General features: G+C 41.9%; 1 protein-coding gene across 1 annotated transcript; it reads right to left on the reverse strand.

Moving 5' to 3' along the window:
* Positions 1 to 744: 744 nt before the first annotated feature.
* nr2e1 (nuclear receptor subfamily 2, group E, member 1) lies at positions 745 to 10,162 on the reverse strand. Its single transcript, XM_076988069.1, has 9 exons — positions 9,713 to 10,162; positions 6,465 to 6,610; positions 5,896 to 5,983; positions 5,454 to 5,689; positions 5,205 to 5,351; positions 4,432 to 4,528; positions 4,085 to 4,234; positions 3,800 to 3,905; positions 745 to 1,574 (listed from the first exon to the last, which is right to left on the reverse strand). Exons 1-9 carry the CDS (start codon positions 9,768 to 9,770, stop codon positions 1,412 to 1,414), a joined length of 1,191 nt encoding a protein of 396 aa, XP_076844184.1. The 5' UTR covers positions 9,771 to 10,162; the 3' UTR covers positions 745 to 1,411.
* Positions 10,163 to 13,022: the final 2,860 nt, after the last annotated feature.

Genomic DNA, 13,022 nt, shown 5'->3' on the forward strand with positions numbered 1-13,022 from the left:
ACTATGAGCCTAGGTGCGGCAAAAACAAGGGGACCTGAACATGATTCCCAATATTTATTCTAATATTTAGACAGCTTTCACAAAATTATTACTTTTTACAACAAGAAATATATTTACAAACTACAAAAAAAAAAAAAAATACAAGTGCTGAAGAAGTGTCTGAACATGTTAGTAAGTATTCAGAGTGAGCGTTGAACGTGGCGTTGGTATGTACCACACCGCAAACAAACACGCAGATCGTTTTTTAAAAAGTTCCTGCAGCGGAAGTAGTTCATAGAACTGTCCCCACCTGCAGTGGGCAAAAGAAACGTCCCTGTCCAAATTATCATGTGCCAAGAAAAGAAACATGTACGCAGGGTGGTGAAGAGAAGCGGGTAGCGCGGTCTTACTGTCCCCCAAATGTGTGACAGCTTCGAAGAGCGTCGCACACATGTACTCTACTGTACGCGCTAATCAGTTCTGACGCAGGAGCCTTTGGTTTTCAGCACTATGAAAAAGGGACAGCGACCTGCTACCACACACCGCCACCTCACGGGTCTCTGAGCTCCCTCTCTCCCTCCCTCCCTCTCTCTCTCTCTCTCTCTCTCTCTCTCTCTCTCTCCTTCTCTCCCTCCCTCTCTCTCTCCTTCTCTCCCTCCCTCTCCCCTCTCACTCCCTCTCTTCCTCCCTCTCTCCTTCTCTCTCCCTCCCTCTCCTTCTCTCCCTCCCTCTCTCCTCTCTCTCCTTCTCTCCCTCCCTCTCTTCCTTCCTCTCTTCTTATCTCTCTCTCCCCTTCCCTCTCTCCTTCTCTCTCTCGCTCTTCTTCCCTCTCTCTGTCTCTCTCTCTCTGTCTTTTCAGTTCTTTTTTATTTTGGTTTCCGCGGTTGCTTTCACGGATAGTTGCAGACGAAAAGCAAAGTTGATATTGAAATAAACATTGGTTGGAAAGCTCATTGGTTTTAGAGTCTTTTAGAATATATAAAGTATTGTCAGTGAGCAATCATTAAGTGATTGTACACAGCTTTCAACAACTGTTAATCCACTCAAAAAATCTAGAACAACTACAAAGAGGTCTCTTTTGTCTCAGTTGTGAAAAATCGTGCAAGTTCAGTAGACTTAAATAGATTAGATGTAAATTAGTTAAAATGAACAGTTTTGATCATCACAATTTAACAGTTTCGCTAAACAGTAACCAGAATGTGTCTAGATCTCGCAATCCTCACTTCCTCCATATATCTCGACACTCCAGTATGATTTCCAAGTATCGCTGCTGTATGAACACTGTAGAATCACTTTTAAAACTCTTTCCGGACCCACTGCAGACATTTTAAACGTTAACCCTCGTGTCAAATGACGATAATCCGAACATAAGATATAGTTTTGACTTGGCCTGGGGCAGTCATGTTCTGAAGTCCTCGCGTATCGCACAAGTTCATATGTCGCTAGATTTGTACATATCAGAGAGCAGTCGTGTGATGGGCACGTTTCCGATGGTCTTTTTGAAGAACACTTCCTCGATGGTGGACGGACCCACGGAGCGCAGCGCCGGCAGCAGTAGCAGAAGCTTCCCGAAGCGGCAGGGCTGAGTCGGGTACCTGCAACCAAACGGGACCATCACCTCCACACACGCTCCACTCGTCTCAGTAGCAACGGACTGATTCACTTACGCCTGCACCTTCTCACAAATGTTCACTTTTTAACACAGCTACGTCCAATTAATGAACTCATCTATTTTATTTAATTAAAAATATGTTATATGAATTAATCTATAAACCTAGTAAATAATGTGTTGGTTTCTATCTACCGGTATTAGTGATGAAATAGTTGTTTAGAATTGTTTTTAGGGATGTAAAATTAAATGTTTAGGAGTGTAGTACTTGATGAAGTGTTTAGTAATATGCTAGGGGTATAAGTGATTAAGGGTTTAGGAGTGTGCTAGGGGTATAAGTGATTAAGGGTTTAGGAGTGTGCTAGGGGTATAAGTGATTAAGGGTTTAGGAGTGTTCTAGGGGTATAATTGATTAAGGGTTTAGGAGTGTGCTAGGGGTATAAGTGATTAAGGGTTTAGGAGTGTGCTAGGGGTATAAGTGATTAAAGGTTTAGGAGTGTTCTAGGGGTATAAGTGATTGAGGGTTTAGGAGTGTGCTAGGGGTATAAGTGATGAAGTGTTTAGGGATTTAATACCTGGTGATGATGTATTTAGGGCCGTGTTATGGGCGTAGTACCTGTTTTAGATATTACTACTGAACATAAGTATTTAGGGTGTATGACCTAGTCATTAAGTGTTTAGGGCGTTGTACCTGGTGTGGATTTAGCTTTTGAGCTTAAGTGTTTAGGGTGTATGAACTAGTCAATAAGTGTTTAGGGTGCATGCACTAGTCAATAGGTGTTTAGGGTGTATGAAGTGATCAATAAGTGTTTAGGGTGCATGAACTGGTCATTAAGTGTTTAGGGTGTATGAACTAGTTATTAAGTGTTTAGGGTGCATGAACTGGTCATTAAGTGTTTAGGGTGTATTAAATAGTTATGAAGTGTTTAGGGTGCATGAAGTGGTCATTAAGTGTTTACAGGTGCATTAACTGGTCATTAAATGTTTAGGGTGTATGAAATAATTATGAAGTGTTTAGGGTGCATCAACTAGTCATTGAGTGTATAGGGTGTATGAAGTGGTCATTAAGTGTTTAGGGTGTATGACCTAGTCATTAAGTGTTTAGGGTGTATGAAGTGGTCATTAAGTGTTTAGGGTGTATGAAGTGGTCATTAAGTGTTTAGGGTGCATGAACTAGTCATTAAGTGTTTAGGGTGTATGAAGTCATTAAGTGTTTAGGGTGTATGAACTAGTTATTAAGTGTTTAGGGTGCATGAACTGGTCATTAAGTGTTTAGGGTGTATTAAATAGTTATGAAGTGTTTAGGGTGCATGAAGTGGTCATTAAGTGTTTACAGGTGCATTAACTGGTCATTAAATGTTTAGGGTGTATGAAATAATTATGAAGTGTTTAGGGTGCATCAACTAGTCATTGAGTGTATAGGGTGTATGAAGTGGTCATTAAGTGTTTAGGGTGTATGACCTAGTCATTAAGTGTTTAGGGTGTATGAAGTGGTCATTAAGTGTTTAGGGTGTATGAAGTGGTCATTAAGTGTTTAGGGTGCATGAACTAGTCATTAAGTGTTTAGGGTGTATGAAGTCATTAAGTGTTTAGGGTGTATGAAGTCATTAAGTGTTTAGGGTGTATGACCTAGTCATTAAGTGTTTAGGGTGTATGAAGTGGTCATTAAGTGTTTAGGGTGCATGAACTGGTCATTACGTGTTTAGGGTGCATGAACTGGTCATTAAGTGTTTAGGGTGCATGAACTGGTCATTAAGTGTTTAGGGTGTATGAAGTGGTAATTAAGTGTTTAGGGTGTATGAACTAGTCAATAAGTGTTTAGGGTGTATGAAGTGGTCATTAAGTGTTTAGGGTGTATGAACTAGTTATTACGTGTTTAGGGTGTATGAAGTGGTCATTAAGTGTTTAAGGTGTATGAACTAGTCATTACGTGTTTAGGGTGTATGAACTAGTCATTACGTGTTTAGGGTGTATGAAGTGGTCATTAAGTGTTTAAGGTGTATGAACTAGTCATTACGTGTTTAGGGTGTATGAAGTGGTAATTAAGTGTTTAGGGTGTATGAACTAGTCATTAAGTGTTTAAGGGTGCATTAACTGGTCATTAAGTGTTTAGGGTGTATGAACTAGTCATTAAGTGTTTAAGGGTGCATTAACTGGTCATTAAGTGTTTAGGGTGCATGAACTAGTCATTGAGTATTTAGGGTGCAGTACCTGGTGTGGATATAACTGTTGAGTGTGAGTTGTGCTTCATCCTGCAGGGCAGCGATGGCACTCGCGTTTCGGAAGCTCCGTAGTTCTGATCCAGTGTGCGATGGCACTGCACAACAACCCAGTTGCTTATTTATTGGTTTGGTTGTAAACAGGTAAAACACTACTGCTGAAATGTAGCACGCGTCATGACCTTAAAAACGTTCTGAATGGATTAAAATCCGGTGCAGCTTTCCGAAGCTGAAAATCAGGTCTCACGTTTGAGAGTTATGATGACTGCCAGCTGACCTGCTTTAAAGGTGACGATGCACTTCAGACACGCAAATTCTGTTGCGTCCAGTCGCAGCTGACGAAAGCGTGTCACCACCTCCTGTAGAGCCTGGATCTCCGAGATGATCTTGCTCAGCCTCTGGGACTCTGTGTTTTCTGTGTTCATCCCTGTGTGCACAGAAACAGCCTGTATATAAAATCTATTGAGTGCTTAAAGACATCAGGCTACAGCTGTATGCTCTAATGTTGTTGCCTTATTTCACTAATTTCCATGCTGATACTTTAATTTATTATTATTTTTACATTTTTATCAAATATAACTTTCATGTCCATAGTAGTTATGGAGGACATATAGCACAGCCAACCTGAGACAGCGAGCAGGGTGTTGGAGTCCACTGGGATGGCCCACTGAGCAATGCCCAGAACAAACAGCTCCCTCCACGCCTCCTCTAAGAGGATCAGCTGCAAAACGGATTACAATGTTCATTACACTGTGTCTAGGTTTGGGCTGACTCTAGAAAATACATGAAAACACACACACGCACGCACCCATAAATATACACACACAAATATACACTTCCAGTCAAAGGTTTGGACACACCTGACTAAATACATGTTCTTAAAAAATAAAATAAAAAGACATTTTATTCTAATGGATTATGCTTAAAATTGTCTATAAGGCAAATATAATTTGGGAAGGGTGTTATATATCAATTAACGCACAATTGAAAATGCACCCACAGCAAACAGTTTAATTTCAGAACTTTGGTTGTACCAGTGTTCAGCATGTGTGAGAATGTCTTCAGGATTCAAACGATCTAAGTCAGTATTTGTTTATTAGACCGTAATTGGTTTGGAGTCTTCCCAGTTTAAAATAATAAAAATAAATAAAGGTGTGTCCACACTTTTACAATTTTCCATTTTTACTCCTTCTCTCTCTCTCTCTCTCTCTCTCTCTCTCTCTCTCTCTCTCTCTCTCTCTGTCGCTATAGTAACCAGACAGTGGTGTTGAAGGTGCAGGCCAGACAGGTGACCCAAAGCATCACTGCCTGCACCTTGCCAAAGCTCTGTGACATCTGTTACTCAACACGCATGTTTAATATGAGCCGTGGGAGTGTGAGTGGGGACCTGCGTCTACCTGGTCAGGTAGGGGGAGCGTAGAGAAGGCAGGAACACTCTTGGCCCATTTGATACTCATGAAGAGGAGACGTGCAGCTGACTCACACACAGACTCTGTTGCCACTTCATACAGGTACATGGGCGTGCCACTGACTTCATGAGGATACTTAGAGGAAAGAGAGTATAAATAACATTTAACAAAAACATAGCACACACACACACCTAAACCGTCAGTGAAGTATAATATTAATATTGGGTCCTAGCTTACCTTAGGAGTGGGTTGTGCGACCCCTATGACCGCCTGTCGTTCGGGTGTGCTCGTAACAGTGTTTATTTCCAGATTGTGCGTCTCCAGCTGAGTGACTGTGGTGAAGAACGGCGGCCCGGGGATGGGGGTGGTGGGGAAGTGAGTGGAGGAGCCGTTGACCTCCTTGTGACCCCGGAAGTATAACGCCACCTGCTTCCTGATGGTTGACGTTCTCGGGCCTCTCTCGTGCTGAACGGCTGTGGGTATAAATGCGCCATGAAATTGTAACCAAGAACATTTAACACAGAACCTCAAATTGATTGTATTTCGGTGGTTTAAGACATAGTTTGAATTAGTGAAATTATTAAATTACTAAAAAAATTGTAAATTATAGGTTTTTGTTACAAAATCACTTGCTGTGGTTATTGTTAATTCAGCACACAGCAAAAAAGCAAATGTTTACCGTCTTTGTTCATATTGACTTCCAAACACTTCTTCAAGCGACAGGCACGGCACTGGTTTCTGTGAGTTTTGTCCACCGGACAACCGCCCTGAGAAAGAAAGAAAGAAAAGAAAAAGATTATCTTTTTCGCACAGGGTAGGAGGGAGAGAGAGAGAGAGAGAGATCTTCCTAGGGTGGGGGGGGCACTCCACTCCACAGGTACGGGGGGGGGGAATAGCCCCCAGTAATGACGGCCATTGACTCGCTCCCGTGCCGTTTGGCCAATAGTGTCACTCCCGCCTACCGCTCTCCACGTCCACGCAGTCATGCCGGTGCGTTAGATTGGATTACACCTGTTACACCAGACGGGCCAGAGGGCTCTCAAAGACACGGGAGGTTCACTTCCAGGATAATCTTTCAATTATGAAAATCAGCGGAGACGTAATCTAGTCCTTACACTGACTGGTGCTCACACTGTTGAGCCCAATTAGCTGATACCTCCACACCGTTGAGCCCAATTAACTAATACCTCCACACCAGCTAATACCTCCACACGTTTCAGGCTGGGTTGATGAGAAACACTGACTCACCTGCGTACCAGATTTGCAAACGTACGTTCGGTTTCTCCTTATGCTCCGTTTGAAGAAGCCCGAACATCCGTCACAAGCGTACACGCCGTAGTGTTTCCCAGAGCTCCGGTCCCCACACACTTTACACGGTATGTCCAGAATTCGACCTTTCAAACAAAATACATAAACATTTATTTACGTTTATGTACAGATGTGCCTGCTTGAAAATGTGTCAATACGTAAAATACAATGAGACATGCAGCCTACTGTCTGAATAGGCTACGTGATATAGAGATATCGGTGCCTGAATATAAAATATTATAAAACCTTGCAATCTGTATTTTGTATTTTATCAGCTGGCGTCTTAGTGGTATAGATGACTACAGGGTTCATAACTGGGTTGTGACAATACTCTGCTCATGTAAAAAGACTTTCCCACATGTGGCCTAACAAAACGTGAACTCCCACAGCAGAGTCGGTTGAAGGTTGTGTTAACGGGCCCGTTTGTGGGAGTCCGTACGCGCTCAGGCCCGTTTGGTGGGAAGCGGACCCGAGTGTTCCGTAAAACAATGTTGGGTAGGCGCGGACAATGGCGACATTAGGGAAAGTGTTAACTTAATGATTCCAGCCATTCAGACCCGTCTGACTGGACCCATCTCGACAAGCTGCCAGCCCGGCCTCACAATGCCGCGCGCCAGCTGCCATCTATAGGCCGCGGATTAGGGAGTGACACGGGAGCGAGAATAAAACACCCGCGCGCCCCCGCGACTCAAATGAAGTGTATGCAAATCAGGCTGGAGTAAATGAAAATTCTGATTTTTCTTGTGTGTGTATAAAACTTTTTTTTCTCTCCCTGTATTTCAATCCGTTAATGGCTGGTGTATTTGCATGTATATGGAGAGTCGTTTAGAGGAACGGCTATGTAATTACTGACATATGTCCACCTGCTCATTAATTTTCCAGTGACCCGTCAAAAACAGTAGCATGGGAATTCGGATATAACGACCCTGGAGCCACGCAATCACTCCGTGCTAGGTTGTCCTGAGCAGAAATCACGCCCTGTGGTCTGTGCACGTTTTAGCTCCTTCAAAATTACTTTGGCAGGTTATTTGCATTGCATTAAGTTTTTTTCTATAAGTGACTTGTAAAAGTTTTGCAATTTTGACGTTTCAGTACGTTTTAATAATGTAATGTTGTAATGTTTAAATATTTACGTATAGACTAGACTTAAATATAAATATATACATAAAGACTAGACTTAAATTTAAATATATACATAAAGACTAAACCGCAGGTAAAGGTAATGCAAAGGAAAATCCAGACCTAAATTTGTTATGTCAAAAAGCATGTACAACAATCATATGTATTTCACAGGAAATATGTCGACATATTCGCTCCAGTTCCACAATTAATTAAAATGTTTAATTTACTGTTTTTGTTTGTTTCTCTTTTTTAGAATAAGAAATAAAACGTTATCCAATTTGTTTGCATGCCTATTAGGTTACACAGACGTTTTATTTAGATTTAGATGTGATATAAAATAATTTAATGAGTAGTTAAAATGCGCAAGCTGATCTCGGCTACATTTGAACTACTAAGGAAATACTGTCACGTTTCTGTTTTGCTCTGATACCGACCACATCAGACCTAATTGCAGTCTCATGTTACGCACTTGAACAAAAGTGTGAAATTATACTATGTCAGTGACAGAAGAAACGCAGAAATTGGGAGAAGGCGGATTTGTTTAGCCGTGCGGGGACGTCTTTAGCTCCCCCAGACTGTCCCATCATGCTGCATTGTGCGTCCTAATTGCTTGAAGACACACGGCACATTTCATTACTGTAATCAGCTGCAGGCCCGGAGCCTGCTCCAATAGTTCAGGCGGAATTATGTGTGGAACTAAGAACCCAAAGACCACCCAAACTGTCTGTAATTTTAATACATTTTTTAAAATAACGATAAAACGTAAGGAACAGTTTATAATGAGCATCAGAAATGGTACAAGAATACCAAATGGAATATGTTGTATTAACATTTTTGGCAAAAGCTAAGAAAATGTACAAGACATCCTTAGGCCGTAACAGAAAGACTAAATTGGATTATTTCAGAGTATCTGACGAACATAATTTGTAGAAATCTTACAGTCTTTTAAGTTTCAGTCCTATAGTTGTATTGAAATATAGTGTTCAAATTATGAAATCATTGTATTTGAAAACTTTTTCTTCAATATTTTATTATTGGTATATTCAGCATTCATCAGGACCGAATTACACAAAATTATAATATACAATTAATACTAATTTTTATTAAATGAATGAGCAGTAATTTATGAGCAGCGTGTTTATGTATATTTGTTTGTGTGTTTAGGTATATTTTGTGTGTGTTTACATATATTTGTGTGTCAGCATTACAGGAAGACCTATATTGATACTATAGCATAATCGATGAAAACAGTCGCATTGGGCTCGTTTATGAAGAGACTTAGTCGCTTAGTTAATTGTTTGTTCGTGAAACATTTTCTAAAACGGCGTCGATTACGTTTAAATACCAAAGCTCGCGTGTTCTCATTCCCTTGAAATTAATATACAGGGTCACACGAATACCCGGAGTCCACACGGAGGCCTAATCAAGGTCTTATCCAGTCTTACTGAATAAAAACTAATGTTGCAGTTAGAATGCTTTTAAAGCCTTTTAAAGATGACATGAGCAGATACCGGTGTTGCTCAGTCTAACTTCTGTAGGATTATATCACCACATATTACTCAGCACACGCATCCTAATAGCTGAGAAAATATGGCAGAAAAGGCTTCCGTCAAGATCATTTCAGTCGGATAACCCCAAACACACAACCTGACATATAGCCAACGGAGTGTCTGAGTATAGTCACTTAGATCATTCTGCCAGCGTTGCGTTGATTTTTACATTGTACAAAAATTATATTAATTCTATAAATAGACAAGCAAATTATTTATCAAAGGATGTACAGAACACATCAAACCACAAACGAATTTTGTCTGCCTTGTAATGTCTTTTTTGTATTCGCTATAATAAAGAATCTTCAGTATGAGTCTCTATGCTCAGCTTCGTGGGCCGTTCCGCGTGCGCGTGCATCTCTCGCACTTTTGCAAATAATATTCTGTAAAATGTCCCCCTTGGGTATTTATACAAACCTTCTAAACTTGGAAAATTATGTCTTAGAGACGAAAATTATGTCTTAGATTACTTGTAAAGTCTGTGGAGATAATATAGAGAGAATAAATACTACTTACTGGATTTGACATTTAATATATCCAAACAACCACTTGTTGAACCGGCAGGTTTGCTCATCTTGAGATGTGAAACCGACACGCTAAACGAGGATTTTAAAAAATATTTTTGCTCTAATTGAAATAGAATATACAGACAAATAAGTTTTCCGACGGAAGAGGGACTCCACTTGAGTGTGTAATGTCTGTAGCTCAGCCCTGGTCCACTCTGCTACAGTACAACTAGGGTCCAGCTTTTACACAAGTTGACCGGTCTTGAGTGTTGAAACGGACACTGTCCCACCGAAGGGACACCGTGGCAGGTCCCCGGACTCGCAGCGTCGGCGCAAAGTTGCTGCAGATGCCGGTATCACCCAGTAAACACGCTCCTATCACACCTCCATCAACCACTGGAACCAAAAGTAAAAAAAAACAAACACAATAGCTAAGAAAGGTCTCCCAAACCCAAGCGTTGGTGACTTTGTGATATGTGCCGTCAGATTAAAGCTTTAGTAATACGTATGAGAAGTATTTGAGGAGGAAGAGGCAGGAGGAGGAGGAGGGTGGGAGGAGAGCCCAACTTACTTCGCCCACTTAGCTTCTCCTTCTCCTGCAACTCCTGCTCGTGCATGACGTCAGCTGCCTCGGGGGTCCGGAGGCAAATGAAACGATGTTTCCAAAGGCTCGCACGAGGAGAGGACGGGCAGCACAAGCGCGCGCACAGGCACGGGCTCATCCAGGGCTGTGTGTGCCGATAGAGAAGCCCTGTGTAGTGAAGTGCGATCGTTTATTATTTACTTTAATAACGTGAGTTTGAAGTGACGTTTTGGATACTGGAGTCACTAGTGCGCCGTCGGGGGGCCACAGCTGTTTAAATGCACCACGTCTTGTCACGCACGGGGACGTTTTCGGGATTTTGCACGCTGCGAACGAAAGTCTTTTGCAGTAACGTGACTCGTGCGCTCCTGAGCGTTTGCAAGCGCGTGTGCACCTGTTGAGCGCGCAGACGCTGCAGTGCGCTGTGGTGAACTAACACTTGTATCGACATTCTCTTCTCTTATACGTGCACATTTCTCACCGACGTTTCGGATATGCAATATCCTTTAATCGATGTATTAGTGTTTTTTCAACTTGTACGGTTTTCTGCACTGATGTCATTAGACTACGCGGTGCGTTTTGCTTCCTTGACCTCAGCTGTTACACCGCACGGCTTAATAATTTGTTTATAGCAACTTTATATCCATCTTTTGCAATAACTTTTTTTTCAGGCTTACGTGCTTAGAAGATAAAACAAAAAAAACATAAAAACTACATGTGACCAATAGCAAATATGCAGCTTTTCCTCAAACGCTTATTTTGCGGTGAATTTCAGAGTTGGTGCTCAGGAACGCTCCGATGTGTGTGCGCGCGCCACTGTGTGGAGGGGACCGGCGCGCGAGTGTCCCCCCAGGGGACAGGACCCCCGCCAACGTGCGGGGACAACGCCGTCCTGACCTTCAGAGCGCGCGGCGTCGCGGCCGCCACAGCAGACATCCATATTTTAGTTTTAATGACGAACATTCCCACGATAGCCTGGGGCCATATGGGAGACCCAAGACTCGGTTTAAACGAAGCGACCTCGGTACAAAGGCGAATCGAATCGCGATTAGTCATTGTCATGTCCTCTTTTTAGCAACCTTTTAAAAGAAGTTCGGATTTATTGACAGGTGACTGACTACATGGTCGGTTGTTTGTTGTACAAGATCATACGCATCGCATTGTAAAATAGACCGACTTTTGCTCACTTTATCGCGTGTGATCATTAGTCATAATTTAATCCAGGACCTTTGATTAAATAATCTCCATGTATTTAGAATTATATAATGCATAATCAAATGTTTTCATTAAAAAGTGTAAAATTAAAATTAATCTTCAAGTCAGTAGTAAGAGTAGAGACGATATTAATTCACTCTTTCTCTGTGTGTGTGTGTGTGTGTGTGTGTGTGTGTGTGTGTGTGTGTGTGTGTGTGTGTGTGTGTGTGTGTGTGTGTGTATTAGGGTGGGGTGGTCTGCTCGTAGTAATCTTCTTAACTCACTCTAATCCTGTCATTCAGAGATAGTCTTTACACAAACATAACCAGCATCATGGTTCCCTGTATCCCTCCTTTTGCTTTTTGTGCGGGTGACTCTCCTCTCCGTAACAGTCAATGAACATCTTAGACAAAGAACCATCAGATTGTGTATCTAGTTGTTGGTATGCAGCTACTCACGTAGCCCTCAAAGTTGAGTGGAACATATTCTAAATCTTGACTAGTAGCCATTGTTGTCATGTTGTGCTGAAGACGAACAAGTATCACACTATACTATAAAGTAACTGAACATGATCTTAACCAACAAAAACACACATACAAACAATTGGTTGAACAACAAGTGTAAAACTAGAATCTATGGGTCATTCCCTAGGCCTGGATTAAACTAGGACTAGTCTAAATGAATTTCCAGTAGTGAGCACCGCACTGTAGTTTGACTGGGTTTAACGTTCCTGTGTGCGTTGTAGGTTGTCAGCAGCGGTGATGACACCGTGCATAACACACTATGGTCAAGCACCGGTCAAAGTGGGCGGAGTCCGTGGTATCCCTTCTCATATCTTCACTGCAAAAGAATGAGACCGGTACTGCACACACACCTGCTGTGTGTTGAGGAGTGTGAACTCCTGACCAAAGCTAATTCCCCATTAATAAACATTCTACTCTTATTCATGTTAAAAAAAAACAGTGCATAGATTTGTATGCAATTAAATTTTTAGTTTCACTGGAGTTGTTTGTGGATGAATAAGCATGTTTACTCTGTGTCTTTATAATTCCTATAATTTGATTCAAGGCATCTTGAATTACGGTGAGGTGTACATCCTTCATCATCATCATCATCATCATCATCATCATCATCATCTTCTTCATCTTCTTCTTCATTACTATCACCACAGTTATCATCATCCAAAAAGTATTTGTACGTCTAAACAAGTGACTGCCATATTCACACCTTACATACACACATTTGCACACACACACACACACACACACACACACACACACACACACACACACACACACACACACACACACACACACACACACACACCTGTCTCTTTCCACCTCATCCTGAGCAAGCCCCTGAAAACACATGTCATGCAGTCTAACTGCACCTCGCCCAGTCTAACTGGCACGTCGACGGACGCTTTCTGACAAATCTATTTGGGGCAAATTGTCAGTGAGAAACTTCCGCCTGAGCTGGCCCGGACAAAACTGGCTGTTGGACGCACTAAATCCTGCGGCAGGAGGGTCGGCACAATGGGCTG

The sequence above is a fragment of the Brachyhypopomus gauderio genome, unplaced genomic scaffold (genome assembly GCF_052324685.1).
Source record: "Brachyhypopomus gauderio isolate BG-103 unplaced genomic scaffold, BGAUD_0.2 sc60, whole genome shotgun sequence".
Taxonomy (NCBI): Eukaryota; Metazoa; Chordata; class Actinopteri; order Gymnotiformes; family Hypopomidae; genus Brachyhypopomus; species Brachyhypopomus gauderio.